Source organism: Stigmatopora argus, chromosome 3 (assembly GCF_051989625.1).
Source record: "Stigmatopora argus isolate UIUO_Sarg chromosome 3, RoL_Sarg_1.0, whole genome shotgun sequence".
Taxonomy (NCBI): Eukaryota; Metazoa; Chordata; class Actinopteri; order Syngnathiformes; family Syngnathidae; genus Stigmatopora; species Stigmatopora argus.
In genome coordinates, this window is record NC_135389.1 from 22,379,459 (window position 1) to 22,391,887 (window position 12,429).

Genomic DNA, 12,429 nt, shown 5'->3' on the forward strand with positions numbered 1-12,429 from the left:
AACAACAAAAACTCTTTTGTACGCCGTTGCCGTCAGATATATATATATATATATTTAAATAAAATAATGAGATGCATGTTATTCCTAAAAAAACGAGTAGTCTAGTCTATTCTATTCTATTCCAGTCTATTCCAGTCTATTCCAGTCCATTCCAGTCCATTCTAGTCCATTCCAGTCCATTGTAGTCCAGTCCAGTGCTGTACAGTCCAGTCCTGTCCAGTCCTGTCCAGTCTGTCCAGTCTGTCCAGTCTGTCCAGTCTGTCCAGTCAATCTAGTCTAATCTAGTCTAGTCAAGTCTAGTCTAATCTAATTAATAATTAGAAGTTTTTTTAGATGTGTGTTTCTACGTACATGTGCTAATGTTAGCTTCCTCGTTACTGTACTATATAATGACTATTCATTTTCGGAACCGCTTATCCTCACAAGGGCTGCGGAGGGTGCTGGAGCCTATCCCAGCTAACTGCAGGCACCAGGCAGCGAACACTCTGAATGGGCAAATGAATGAGTATAGAAGCAAATATTTCTCCTGGAATCTAAGAAAATGTCAAGGTTATGATGGTTATTGTTTGCCCCTGTTAGACATGAATGTAGCAGTGACATATGGAACAGACTACGGCACCCCCTGCCCCCCTCCTCGGCTGTCCCAGAAAGCAGCAGGAAGAAATAACAAGGTAAGAAAACGTGTCACCTCGCCGCTTCTCAAAACACAGCGTATTCCCAGACGCGAATACCCACATTGGAGTATGCCGATGCCTCGAAAGTCAACGAATCGCGTGTTTAATATTTAATGAGCTTTATTTCGCCGTCTTAGTGGCGGAATTTTGTTTACGAGAGTCAGAAACATTCCCCCCCCCCCCGAGTCTTCCAACGACGAGATCAACCAACGATTGGCGTGCGGTCACCTGATTTTTGTGGCTCCGCCCATACGAGGAAAAGCCAATCCCGATGAAAGCGGCTTATGATAAAAGCATTAAAGAATCCAACTGCAGCGTCCTCTGGCAAAGTCTCCGTGACATTGCCGCTTTACCATGACAATTTTACTCTCCTATGCGTCTTATTAAAATCCATAATTCCTGAGTTCGTAAGCTTTGAAGTATTACGGGGAGGGCGGATAAGGATCTTTTTCCACGCAACAGGCGGAGTCCGACATTCCGAAACGTGCGATTCATTCAGCCAATTGAATTCATTTGTGTGCGCATTAGCCCCGGCTTAAAGCCGTAACGGCAATCACGCACACAAAAGGATGGCGCTTAACAACAGCAAATACCACGACGGCTTTTAAATCCCGCTGGGGGTATCGCGCTTGTCAAACATCGCAGACGCTCCCCCCCACCCAATCATTTTCCGCCCTGCTTATCCCGTTCGCCCGATAAAAGCAAAAAACACACCTCGAACTGGCGCTTACCGTGTTTTCTTACATATTTGTCACTCAAAAAAAAATGATGGCTAAAGCCAGGGTACAGTTTATATCACGTGTCAAAGTCAAAGTGGCGGCCCGGGGGCCAAATCTGGCCCGCTGCATCATTTTGTGTGGCCCTGGAAAGTAAATCATGAGTGCCAACTTTCTGTTTTAGGATTAAATTCAGATGAAGAGTATAGATCAAGGGTGTCAGACTCGGGTCGGTTCGCGGGCCGCTTTAACGTCAACTTGATTTCATGTGGGCCGGACCATTTTAGATATATTTAGATTTTTTTAAATAAATTGATTGAAAGAACTGGATTAAAAGCCTTGAATATTCAGTTTTTTATAGATCTAAAAGAATGTTTATTTTAGCTTTTTTAAATATACTTTTAGATTTTACAAAATGATTTTTGAACTAAAAACACAGGAAAAATGGATTAAAAAATGACTATTATTGATTTAAAAGGGGGAAAATCAGGAAATTGAATATCCATCTATACGCTTCATTTTAATTTGATCCTAAAACAGAAAGTCGGCACTCACGATTTACTTTACGTACAACTCGTACGGTGTTTGTAAGGTTTTTGGGGGGTTTGTAAGGGGAATCATAATCATTTATAAGGGCAGTTATCGGCAGAGGTTGACAGGTATGCTTTGAGTCAATTTCGGCCAAATGACTTCCTTTTCTGAATTTGTCTACGTGCAGGCCACACCCTTTCCGACAGATTCATAAAGTATCTCAGAAAAACCACATGTAATAATTTTTCTTAAGATTTTCCCTTCAAAATAACACATTAGTACTCCCTGTTAAAACCACGAATACAGAGGTGAAAATTGTGAATCAGGGGGCGGCTTATACGAGAGAAATTCTAAAATTGAACGATTTTAAAGCCATTTTAAGGGGTGCGGCTTATTCGCGGATGCGGCTAATATGCGAGAAAATACAGTAACTTATCGGCAATACGAATTAGCATTACAATAGTGATTCCCCACAACAGCTGCTGTCGTCCTTCCCAAATACTGTCGTGTAGGCCTCCTTCCCCTAAATGAATCATGACTAATGGGTGTGCCTCACGTCGGGCCGTTTTAATTAAATAACGCAGACTAATTAGAAGCCGATTTTGGCTGATAATGGCACTGTGAAATGGAAAAACGGGATTGAGCGATTTAACCGTATGCTTGTCAGGGCCATCAAAGTGGTGGTGGTCACGCTGGCCCGGTTTCGCACCAATGCCTATACCTCCCTTCCTCCCTCCCTCCCACCTCTCAATCTGACAGTTACATTAAAATGCAAATGGCCGTCACGTGGATTTTGGCTTCCCGGGGAGTCACAACTGCCTGCTTTTGCCTCCTAAAATGACACACGGCGGGTAACAAGTTGATAGCTGTTGACCCAGAGGTGCTTGTTAATAATGTCGCTTAACACACGACTGACGCGCCACACGCAACCCGGAGAATTCCCGCTCCATTTAATTCTTCTGCCTCGACATACGCAATGAGTAAATACACAAAAAATGTTCTTTTGTTGGAACACCCACGGATGCCGTTTATTCCGTTAGCGAGCCGATACATTACGAGCTAGCTCTTTGGAAATGGGGAATGCTTACAATCATTCATTTTCTGAACTTCTTATCCTCACAAGGGTCGCGGGGGGTGCTGGAGCCTACCCCAGCCGACTTTGGGCACCAGGCGGGGGACACCCTGAATCGTTAGCCAGCCAATCGCAGGGCACGAGGAGACAAAGGACAACCAATCATAGCTAGGGTTTGGCAATTTGGAGTTTCCAAGCATTTTTGGGGGGATGTGGGAGGAAACTGGAGTACCCAGAGAAAACCCACCCAAGCCAAGAGGGAAAAAGCAAACGCCACACAGGAGGACCGACCCGGGATTGAACCCAGGACCCCAGAACTGTGAGGCCAACCCGCTATCCACTCATCTGCAAGGTCAGATCGTTTATTAATAATCATTATTTTTATAGCTCCCAACCAACTAGGAGACATCTTGAATTGGTGGCCAGCCAATCGCAGGGTACGAGAAGACCAATAACCAATCATAGCTAAGGGCAATTAAGAGTTCAACCAGCTAGCCTAGCATGCATGTTTTTGGAATGTGCAAGGAACCCGGAGTACCCGGAGAAAACCCAGAACATGCAAAGTGCACAGAGGACTGACCTGGGATCGAACCCAGGACCCCCGAATTGTGAGACAAAGGACAACCAATCATAGCTAGAGTGAGAACTGTGAGGCTGACGCGCTAACCACTCACCCGCCAGGCCGCACCTTGAAATCGTGGGTTTTCTCTGGGTACTCCGGTTTCCTCCCACATCTCAAAAACATGGATACTAGACTAATTATATGCTAAATTGCCCCTAGCTATGAGTGTGCGAGCAAATGGTTGCCCTTTGTCTCCTCGTGCCCTGCGATTGGTCGGCCACCGATTCAGCCTCCGGCCCAAAGTCCACTGGGATAGGCTCCGGCACCCCCTCCCCCGGCGGCGGTTTCAGAAAATGACTGAACTAATGCGACAAAACCCTTGTAAACAACCGTCGGCGCTTGACGACAGAGGCGACAGGTGGCTTGCGGCTTGGGGGTCACGTTCCCATTCCCACGCCACCGCTACCTCGAGGGAGCGGTGGGCACGGTGCGGACCACTTGTCGACCCCCCCTCGGTCCCTGTATCATGGTTCTGCCAATGATGTGGTGCCAAAAAAACAACTCTGTTTCAAAGCCTTCTCTGCAGCTTGTTCGCGGCGCATAAATGCAAAGGAACACCCGCTCTCGCAGCGGGCGCCGCCAACGGGCATTAAGCTTTGTCGAACTTTTCCTTTGTGCTGCGCCTGCCTCGCTGCAGGCACGGGGACGAGTTGGCGTTGGCGGGGTGGGGAGGGGGCGTTCGATGCAAATCCAGTTTTGGATAAGGTTCCAAAGACTTAACTTTTCACTACATTCCGACTCATCTGATTCTTTTTAGCTCCGCCTCCATCACCTTTTTTTTTAAACTCGCGCATCCGTGCCAGTGTAGGCCAGCCCCCGTCTTTTGAGGTCACGTAGGTGAGGCGTGAACTCTGTTCCAACATGTCACAGCAAAAGCGAGATGAAAACGCTAATGTGTTTTGGCCGTACAAACTGCCAGGAAAGAAAGATAAAAAAGCAGGGAGGGTACACTGTCGTTACCACAGCACCCCCTGTTGGCACATGTTAGGTAGCGCAGGATTCCATAAGAATGAGTGGAATTGTATTGTTAGATTGGTGCAGGTGGTCTATTTTGGTTGCGGCTTTTTTATACATGGGTCAAATTTGTCTGAAATTGTTATGCTAATGCTAATCAGTGCTAATATCTGAATTACAATCCCTGCACGTGCAATGTGCACACGCCTAAAATTAAAAACTATAAATAGAAGTGAAATGGATGCAGATATTTAAGCAGGCATCTCATTGTTTTCCTAATTTAAACATTCTACACTAGTATATTAAACATTCTTAATTACACCATTGGTTGCGGCACATTAGTGTTGTTGTTGTTGTGTCGATTGCCCTGAATTGAATTATTTACAATGAATGATGAATAGTTGTTTATCTATTTATGCAAGGGATTTGTGGTAACTATTAAAGGCACAGAGTGGTCCAGTGATGAAGTGGTTCGGGCCTCGACCTCACAATTCTCGGTTTGATTCTGGGTTTGATCCCAGTTCTGTCCTCACTGTGTGAAAGTTTGCATATTTCTTCCCCCCACCTCGTCCCCGAAGTCAGCTGGGATAGGCTCCAGCACCCCCGCGACCCTTGTGAGGATAAGCGGTTCAGAAAATGAATGATTGAATTAAAGCTATATACAGTACATTTAAGCACTCTATTCAGCTTACATTTTTTTGTGATTCAACCCATATTTACATTCATTCATTTTCTGAACCGCTTTATCCTCATTAGGGGTGCTGGAGCCTATCCCAGCTGACTTCATGCCAGAGGTGGGGGACACCCTGAATCGGTGGTCAGCCAATCACAGCAGAGCTAATTAAAAAACAGGCCTGGGAAGACTTCATTAAATTTTTATGGAGTAAACTAACATTCATTGTTGTTGTTTTTGTTTATGTTGTTGTGCAGGACTGACAAAAAAAGACTCCACCCACTTGACTCCTCCTAAACAGGTAAACTAACAGAATGCATGGGTAACATTCCAAAACTAAGAAACTGAATTCATCAGGGGGTGCTGGAGCCTAACCCAGCCGACATCGGGCAATTGTTGGCCTGCCAATCGCGGGGCACGAGGAAACAAAGGACAACCAATCACAGCTAGGGGCAATTTAGAGTCTCCAATCAGCCTATCTGGATGTCTTTGCAAAGTGGGATGAAACCGGAGTACCCAGAGAAAACCCACCGAAGCCAAGGGAAAACCAGCAAAACGAGAATTTGAACCCAGGACCCCAGCGCTGTGAGTCCAACATGCCAACCACTCAACCCGCCATATTTCCACCTGTTAAAAAAATCACCTTAGCAACCCCGAAACGCCTCCTTCTCTCTCGACAATATTTTAATCCTCTTTAAAAATCTACCTTAACCGTGTCGCGTCGCGTCTATGGGGATTTGCCTCCGGGCTGCCGTCTTTCCAAGCTTTTCGGCGACAAGGTGGACGCTGATACCACCCGCGGAAAAAAGACCCCGGTGACAGATGGACTGATTATAGCAACGGATCCCGCCGGGATTAGAAAAATCCATCCTAGCCATGAAAAGTCTGAACGACACAAACGACCAATGGGAAAAAGCGAGTCAACGTTCTCCACCCGCAGGTGCAAAGTAGGAGCCAAGATGGCGGAAACGGTGTCCAGTTTCACACTCCGTTTCCTTCCTGCTCCGTCCAACACATATTTTCCACATCAAACCAGACAAGGGCATCGAAGTCAACAAGCATCTAAGCACCTGAATGTCAAAACAAACTTTGTCGGAGCCACGCCCCGTTTCCGCGGGTGTTTTTTTGGATGGAAGTCGGATCCCCGAACGAGAGCGGTCGCTAAACGAATGCTCCGAAGGAGAGATTTTCCTCGGGCAAGCCACGTTTAGTATCTTGGCGGACCTTCCCCAAGGCTGCAGTTATCTGGATAAACAAGGTGGTTGCCGATGTCACCCGCAGGAAACGGGGCGATAGATGGACTGATTATAAAAACCCGGCCCTCTGGCAAAAAAAAGGAATTCCCAGCTATCCAGTACGAGCCCTTATGTGCTTTGAACTGATAACGCTTATTTTTAAAAAGGCATTTTTGTAGTGTCAGAACCAGAATTGAGACCAGATCAAACCTGAAGGAAACAAAGAGTTGGCGTTTAAAAGAAAGCTTTCTAAAAACAGACACTCATCCGCTAGGAAAACCACTTCGGAGCAGATGAGAGTAGCTAAAAGGGAAAGAAAGATGGACTGACTTTAGTCCAACATAAAAAAAAAATCAATGTAGTCCAAGAATTCACTCTTGACTCACAACTTGTCTTTAAACGACGGATAAAAACACTCGGAATAGAATTATAAATACAATTTGTCTAACTCCTGAGTCAACAAAACTGTATTTTAGATTAGATTAGATTACTTTATTTACGTATTCGGGAAATTTCCTTGTTTGCAGTAGCAAGCACAGACACAGAAGACACTGTAGACCTAGCTAATAAAAAAAGATAGAAAGGCTGTAAAACACACAAAAAAAACGAATAAGAGTGGACAGAGCTACTGCCACCAGACACAATGATCATATTACATGATTTACTGTCTAAAAAGTTTGTCATCGGCCTGCAAGACAACACTAAAACCAATTGAAACCGTTTATAAGCAATTTCTAAAAGTATTGGACGAAAACCAAAAACACACCACCACTGTCAGATATTAAAAAAAACACAAACACCTGAACTGGGACAATACTGTTAAATTTGCAGTTTACAAAATCTTCCATCACATAGCTCCTCCTCCACTGCAAGATTTTGCCCCCAAATATTTGAATAAATCAACAAAGCCTGGCTCTAGAGGTGACTGTGTAGTTCCCTTCAGAAAGAATGCTAAATTAGCCAAACAAACCTCTACTTGCAAAATTAATTAGTCCCAAGACTTTTTTCCTAACTTGAAAATTTTGTAAGTAGAGGTGTACTTTATATGTAAATTCTCTCATTTGTTCCAAATTAGCTAAATTAGTGCTAAATTAGCCTAAGCATTTTCGTGCCTGAAAGCAACTCAATAGCAATTAGCATACGTCAACTCCCGTCTCTGAACCTCTCGGCCAATCACCTTAGACGAACAACGACATCAAGGCCTGATGATGGAACACCCTAGATACATTTGCGTTGGGGAAGCTAATCTCTCACAATCCAATTGCATTTAGTTAAAAAGCTACAGCTAAAAAAAAATAGCCTTCCAGTTAAGATGAAACATTTGACTCCATCAAGTTAAGAAAATAAGAAAATAACTCTCAAACGACTTACTCCATGCTGCCGGCCATCCGCAGAAAAAGGTTGTAGATGTGCGAGAAGATGAAGAGGAAGAGGACGGTGCTGAAGAACATGGTCATCCAAGAACCGTGGTCCTCGCGGAAGACTTTCAGACGCAGGTAGCGACCTAAAGGTGAAAAGGGAAACACGGGAACGTCAGCGGCGGCTCAAAGACCTCGTCAAGCGACTAACACGCCGCACGGAGATGAAACTAAATGAATTATCTAGGATCGATAATGTCCCGCTCGGTTGGACACGTGGCCTTTGGGAGGGAAATGAAGACGAAGGACCACTTTCAGGTGTCACTTCCACAATGCGGGAGTGATTGTCTTCCAACATCCCAGGTGTCTTCATCAGTTCTGATGGGGAAAATCACGTTTGGGAATAATGCTAGCATGCTTCTTTTTTTATGACTTAAGGTCGATTAGAAGAATCATTCAAACGTTCATGACGTGTGGCATTTTTTGTCCAATGGGATGAAATGACTTGAGGAATTGAGCATTTTTCTGGCTGAAATGAACATTGTTTCTGATCCCAGACCAGCTGAGCGGAATGTGTAGTAGCACAATCGCGTTTTCTGGTGGGAACAATAGATGATTTATTATAAAAAACATAATTCAGTCATTTTAAATCATTTTCTGTTGCTGTTTGTAATTACAGTAATCCCTCGATTATCACGGTTCATGTGGAGCAAACATGGCCGCGATAATTGAAAAATTGCAAAGTAGGGTCGCCCTTATTAAAACAATACATAAAATAAAATAAAAAATGTTTCTTAAGTGCTGAGTCCTAGTAGAAAGAGTGGCTTCTGCTTATACGTTTCATTGTGGATTTTCATTTTTTTTTAACGTTTAAAAATAAATAAATAAAGGGCGGAACGAGTGGTTAGCGTGTGGGCCTCACAGCTCTGGGGTCCTGGGGTTCAAATCCAGGTCATGTCCATCTGTGTGGAGTTTGCATGTTCTCCCCGGGCGAGCGTGGGTTTCCCCCGGGTACTCCGGTTTCCTCCCACATTCTAAAAACATGTATGCTAGGCTGATTGGACACTCTAACTAGCTATAACTATGAATAAGGGCTAGCTAGCATCATGATAGTTAGCAATTTGGCTAAATGAGTTGATAAACCATGCTCGTAGCATTAGCGCCAAGTTAAAATTCTTTATTATACAAATAACGCAGCCATTTTGAGTCACGTTTTTCTGTTGGTGTCTGTAATTATGTGAGTTTATGGGGGATAACTATGAATAAGGGCTAGCTAGCATCACGATACTTAGCAATTTGACTAAATGAGTTGATAAACCATGCTAGTAGCATTAGCACCAACCTTTGTACAACAATAACATGGACATTATGGCATGCTACTTTTAGAAAAAACAAAATAATGCTAACTAAACAATGCTAAACCGCTGATAGAAAATGAGCACTTTTGCGATGCTATAAACAAGAACCATCTGTGAATGTTTTGGAGGGCGTGATATTACCCAAGCTGCCATTTATCCTTCCATAACTTAATAAACGGCAGCCAAGGGCTTGAAGGTTACCCGCTCGTCGAGCAAGGCAGCTCACGGATACGCTCAGCGGTTTCCCTCTTAGCGCCACGACATCCAATCCTAGGCTTTTTTTCCTTACCTATCGATGTTCGTCGTGAATGCCGCACGCCATAATTGGACCGCAATTTATTTACGTTCGGGGGAAGGCCGTAAAAATAGACGTCGCCCAATTCCCGTGGCCTCGGGTCAATTTCCAATAACCAGAAATGACCGGCGTGGAATTCAGACCATACGTCTTGCTGTGTGGTATTTCAGGGCTCATCACTGTTGCATAATTGAATTCCCTTGCATGGCTGAACTTAATTGCCTCCTTTGCCAGCGAGTCCCGCTTTTACAACGGCATGAATGCTGTCTATCTTCAGAATCCATCCATCGTGAACGACAAAAATAAATAGTAAAGAAATGTGTATTTAAAAAAATAATAAAAAGTGGAGTTTGGAGGGGGTGGTTAAGGCAGTGAGCCCATGCTTGCACTTGAGTCACGGCGCCCCCAAAAAGAAATGTGTTGTTGTTCTCCCTTTTTTTGCCAGCACATCAAAATCTGGAGTTAGTGTCCCATCTATCGGGGAAACGATGGTATTGCATGGTAAAGGGAAATGAATGAGGTCATTGATTTTTACTATAATTTGGACAACGTCGGCGGGCCGGATTAAAAAGCCTAACGGGCCGTATATGGCCCGCGGGCCGTAGTTTGCCCATGGCTGGTATAACACAACTCGTTTTAAATTGTGGCCAGGATACATAAAAGTGCATTGTCTCCACCTGGTGGCGATGAAGAGAATGCATCCAATCTATCAATGAGCTCTGTCGAATAAAACTGATAATATTGGTGTGATGTGTTGGGATTGGCCGTTTATTTAGATTCACGTCCAATTAGAAGCAAAATAGGCATGAACCCCCGATATTTATGTGTAAAATCTCGAATAGACTCCCCGCTGAGGCTAAATGTTCTCCTCAAACATTTACATATGGAATCAAGATGGCGTGCAGTGATCGAGATGACATTTATAGCAACCACCCACTGGGGGGGGGGAAAGGGGAACACATATGACACATAAGCTTAGTCCGAATTAGCAGGAAAAAATTGAGGAAATAACACAAACCGTGGAGAGCCAGAGGGGAGCAATTATGCGTGTCAGATGTTATAATAATAATAATAATAATAATCGGACATAGGCCATGTCGTCATTACCACAACACAAAAAAGCCTACTTGTCATCACACGCAGAACTGCGTGTGACGAAATTGATGGTGCTTCTCCATAAGCTACGTTAAATCGGCAAGAGACCAAAATAAGTGTAAGTTACGGACTTGTAATTTGTCATTCCGCTGTTGTGGATACAGGTCGCTTACCTCTCGATTACATACAGGTCGCTTACCTCTCGATTACCGCACACTGTCTGCCACTTACCTTCCTTCAAGTCAGCTAGCAGGAGGCAGATCACCAACCAAACATCTATTCATATGCCGCAGAAGGGAATGTGTGTATGTTAGCGCGAGTTTAGATGTCTGATGGATGTGGGGAAAAAACTGTCCTTAAGCCTATTTGTCCGAGCTTTGTGGGACCTATAGCGTCGGCCAGAGGGCAGCAGCTGGAACAGATTGTGACCAGGGTGGTAAGGGTCCCCTATGATGTGCTTGGCTCTGCTGAGGTAACGCGGGCTGGCAATGTCTTCAAGTGAGGGCAGAGAGCAGCCGACAATCCTCTGGGCAGTGTTAATCACTTTCTGCATGGCCTTTTTGTCTGCCGCCGTGCTTCCAGCGTACCACACTGTGATGCCGTACGCCAGGATGCTCTCTACAGTGGTCCTATAGAAGGTTCTCAGAAGATTGGAGCCCAAGTTGTTCTTCCTGAGTACCCTGAGGAAATGGAGTCGTGTCTGAGCCTTCTTCACCACTGCCGTGGTGTTTGTAGACCATGAGAGCTTGTCCGTGACGTGGACCCCCAGGAATTTAAAGGACTGGACCCTGTCTACACATACTCCATTTATGAGGAGTGGGGCCAGATCTGTGCCGTGTTTGCGAAAGTCCAAGATTATTTCTTTAGTTTTCGTGGTGTTCAGTGTGAGATTGTTCACCGAGCACCACGAAGACAAATTGTTGACCTCATCTCTGTAAGCCGACTCATCCCCTCCTGAGATGAGTCCGACCACAGTGGTGTCGTCAGCGAATTTGATGATGGCGTTAGACTGGTGGGTGGGTGCACAGTCGTAGGTGTACAGGGAGTACAGAAGAGGACTCAGTACACAGCCTTGAGGGGAGCCAGTGCTTAGTGTAATGGAGGAAGAGAGGTGGGGACCAAGTCTAACAGTCTGTGGGCGGTTGGTCAAGAAGTCCTTTATCCAGCAGCAGATTGAAGAGGATAGTCCAAGGTGGGAGAGTTTGTCAGTCAGAATGTCCGGTTTTATGGTATTGAAGGCTGAGCTGTAGTCAATGAAGAGCATCCTCACGTAGTTCCCAGGGTGTTCCAGATGGCTCAGTGCTGTATGAAGAGCAATGGCAATAGCATCATCAGTGGACCTGTTTGCCCTATAAGCAAACTGGTGAGGGTCAATTGAGGGAGAGATTGTATTCCTGATATGGCGGGCTACCAACTTTTCAAAGCACTTCATGATCACAGGCGTGAGGGCAACAGGCCTATAATCATTCATGCTGCCAATGGTTGGCTTTTTGGGGACAGGGATGATGGTGGCAGATTTCAGACAAGATGGAATGATGGATAGTTGCAGGGAACAATTGAAAATATTTGTGAAGACTCCAGCCAGCTGGTCAGCACAGGCTTTGAGCACCTTCCCAGGTACTCCGTCAGGGCCCGCAGCCTTCCTGGTGTTCACAGACCGCATTACCAGTCTCACTTCCTGTTCCCGGAACGTCAGTGTATTGCTGCAGGGTGGTGGTGGGGGTGTTGAGACTGGGCCTGATTTGTCAGTCTCAAAGCGGGCAAAGAAACGGTTCAAATTATCCGCTAGTGAGGCATCTGCATTAACAGACATAGTATTGTTGTTGTAGTTGGTAATATGTCGTAT

At 45.0% G+C, this 12,429-nt stretch overlaps 1 protein-coding gene across 1 annotated transcript in view; it reads right to left on the reverse strand.

The window, feature by feature from the left end:
* Positions 1 to 12,429, reverse strand: part of tmem117 (transmembrane protein 117) — a 36,216-nt gene that overhangs the window by 19,519 nt on the left and 4,268 nt on the right. The window contains exon 3 of the mRNA XM_077596003.1: positions 7,849 to 7,981. Coding sequence (XP_077452129.1) covers positions 7,849 to 7,981 — 133 coding nt within the window. The remainder of the gene's footprint in view (positions 1 to 7,848; positions 7,982 to 12,429) is intronic.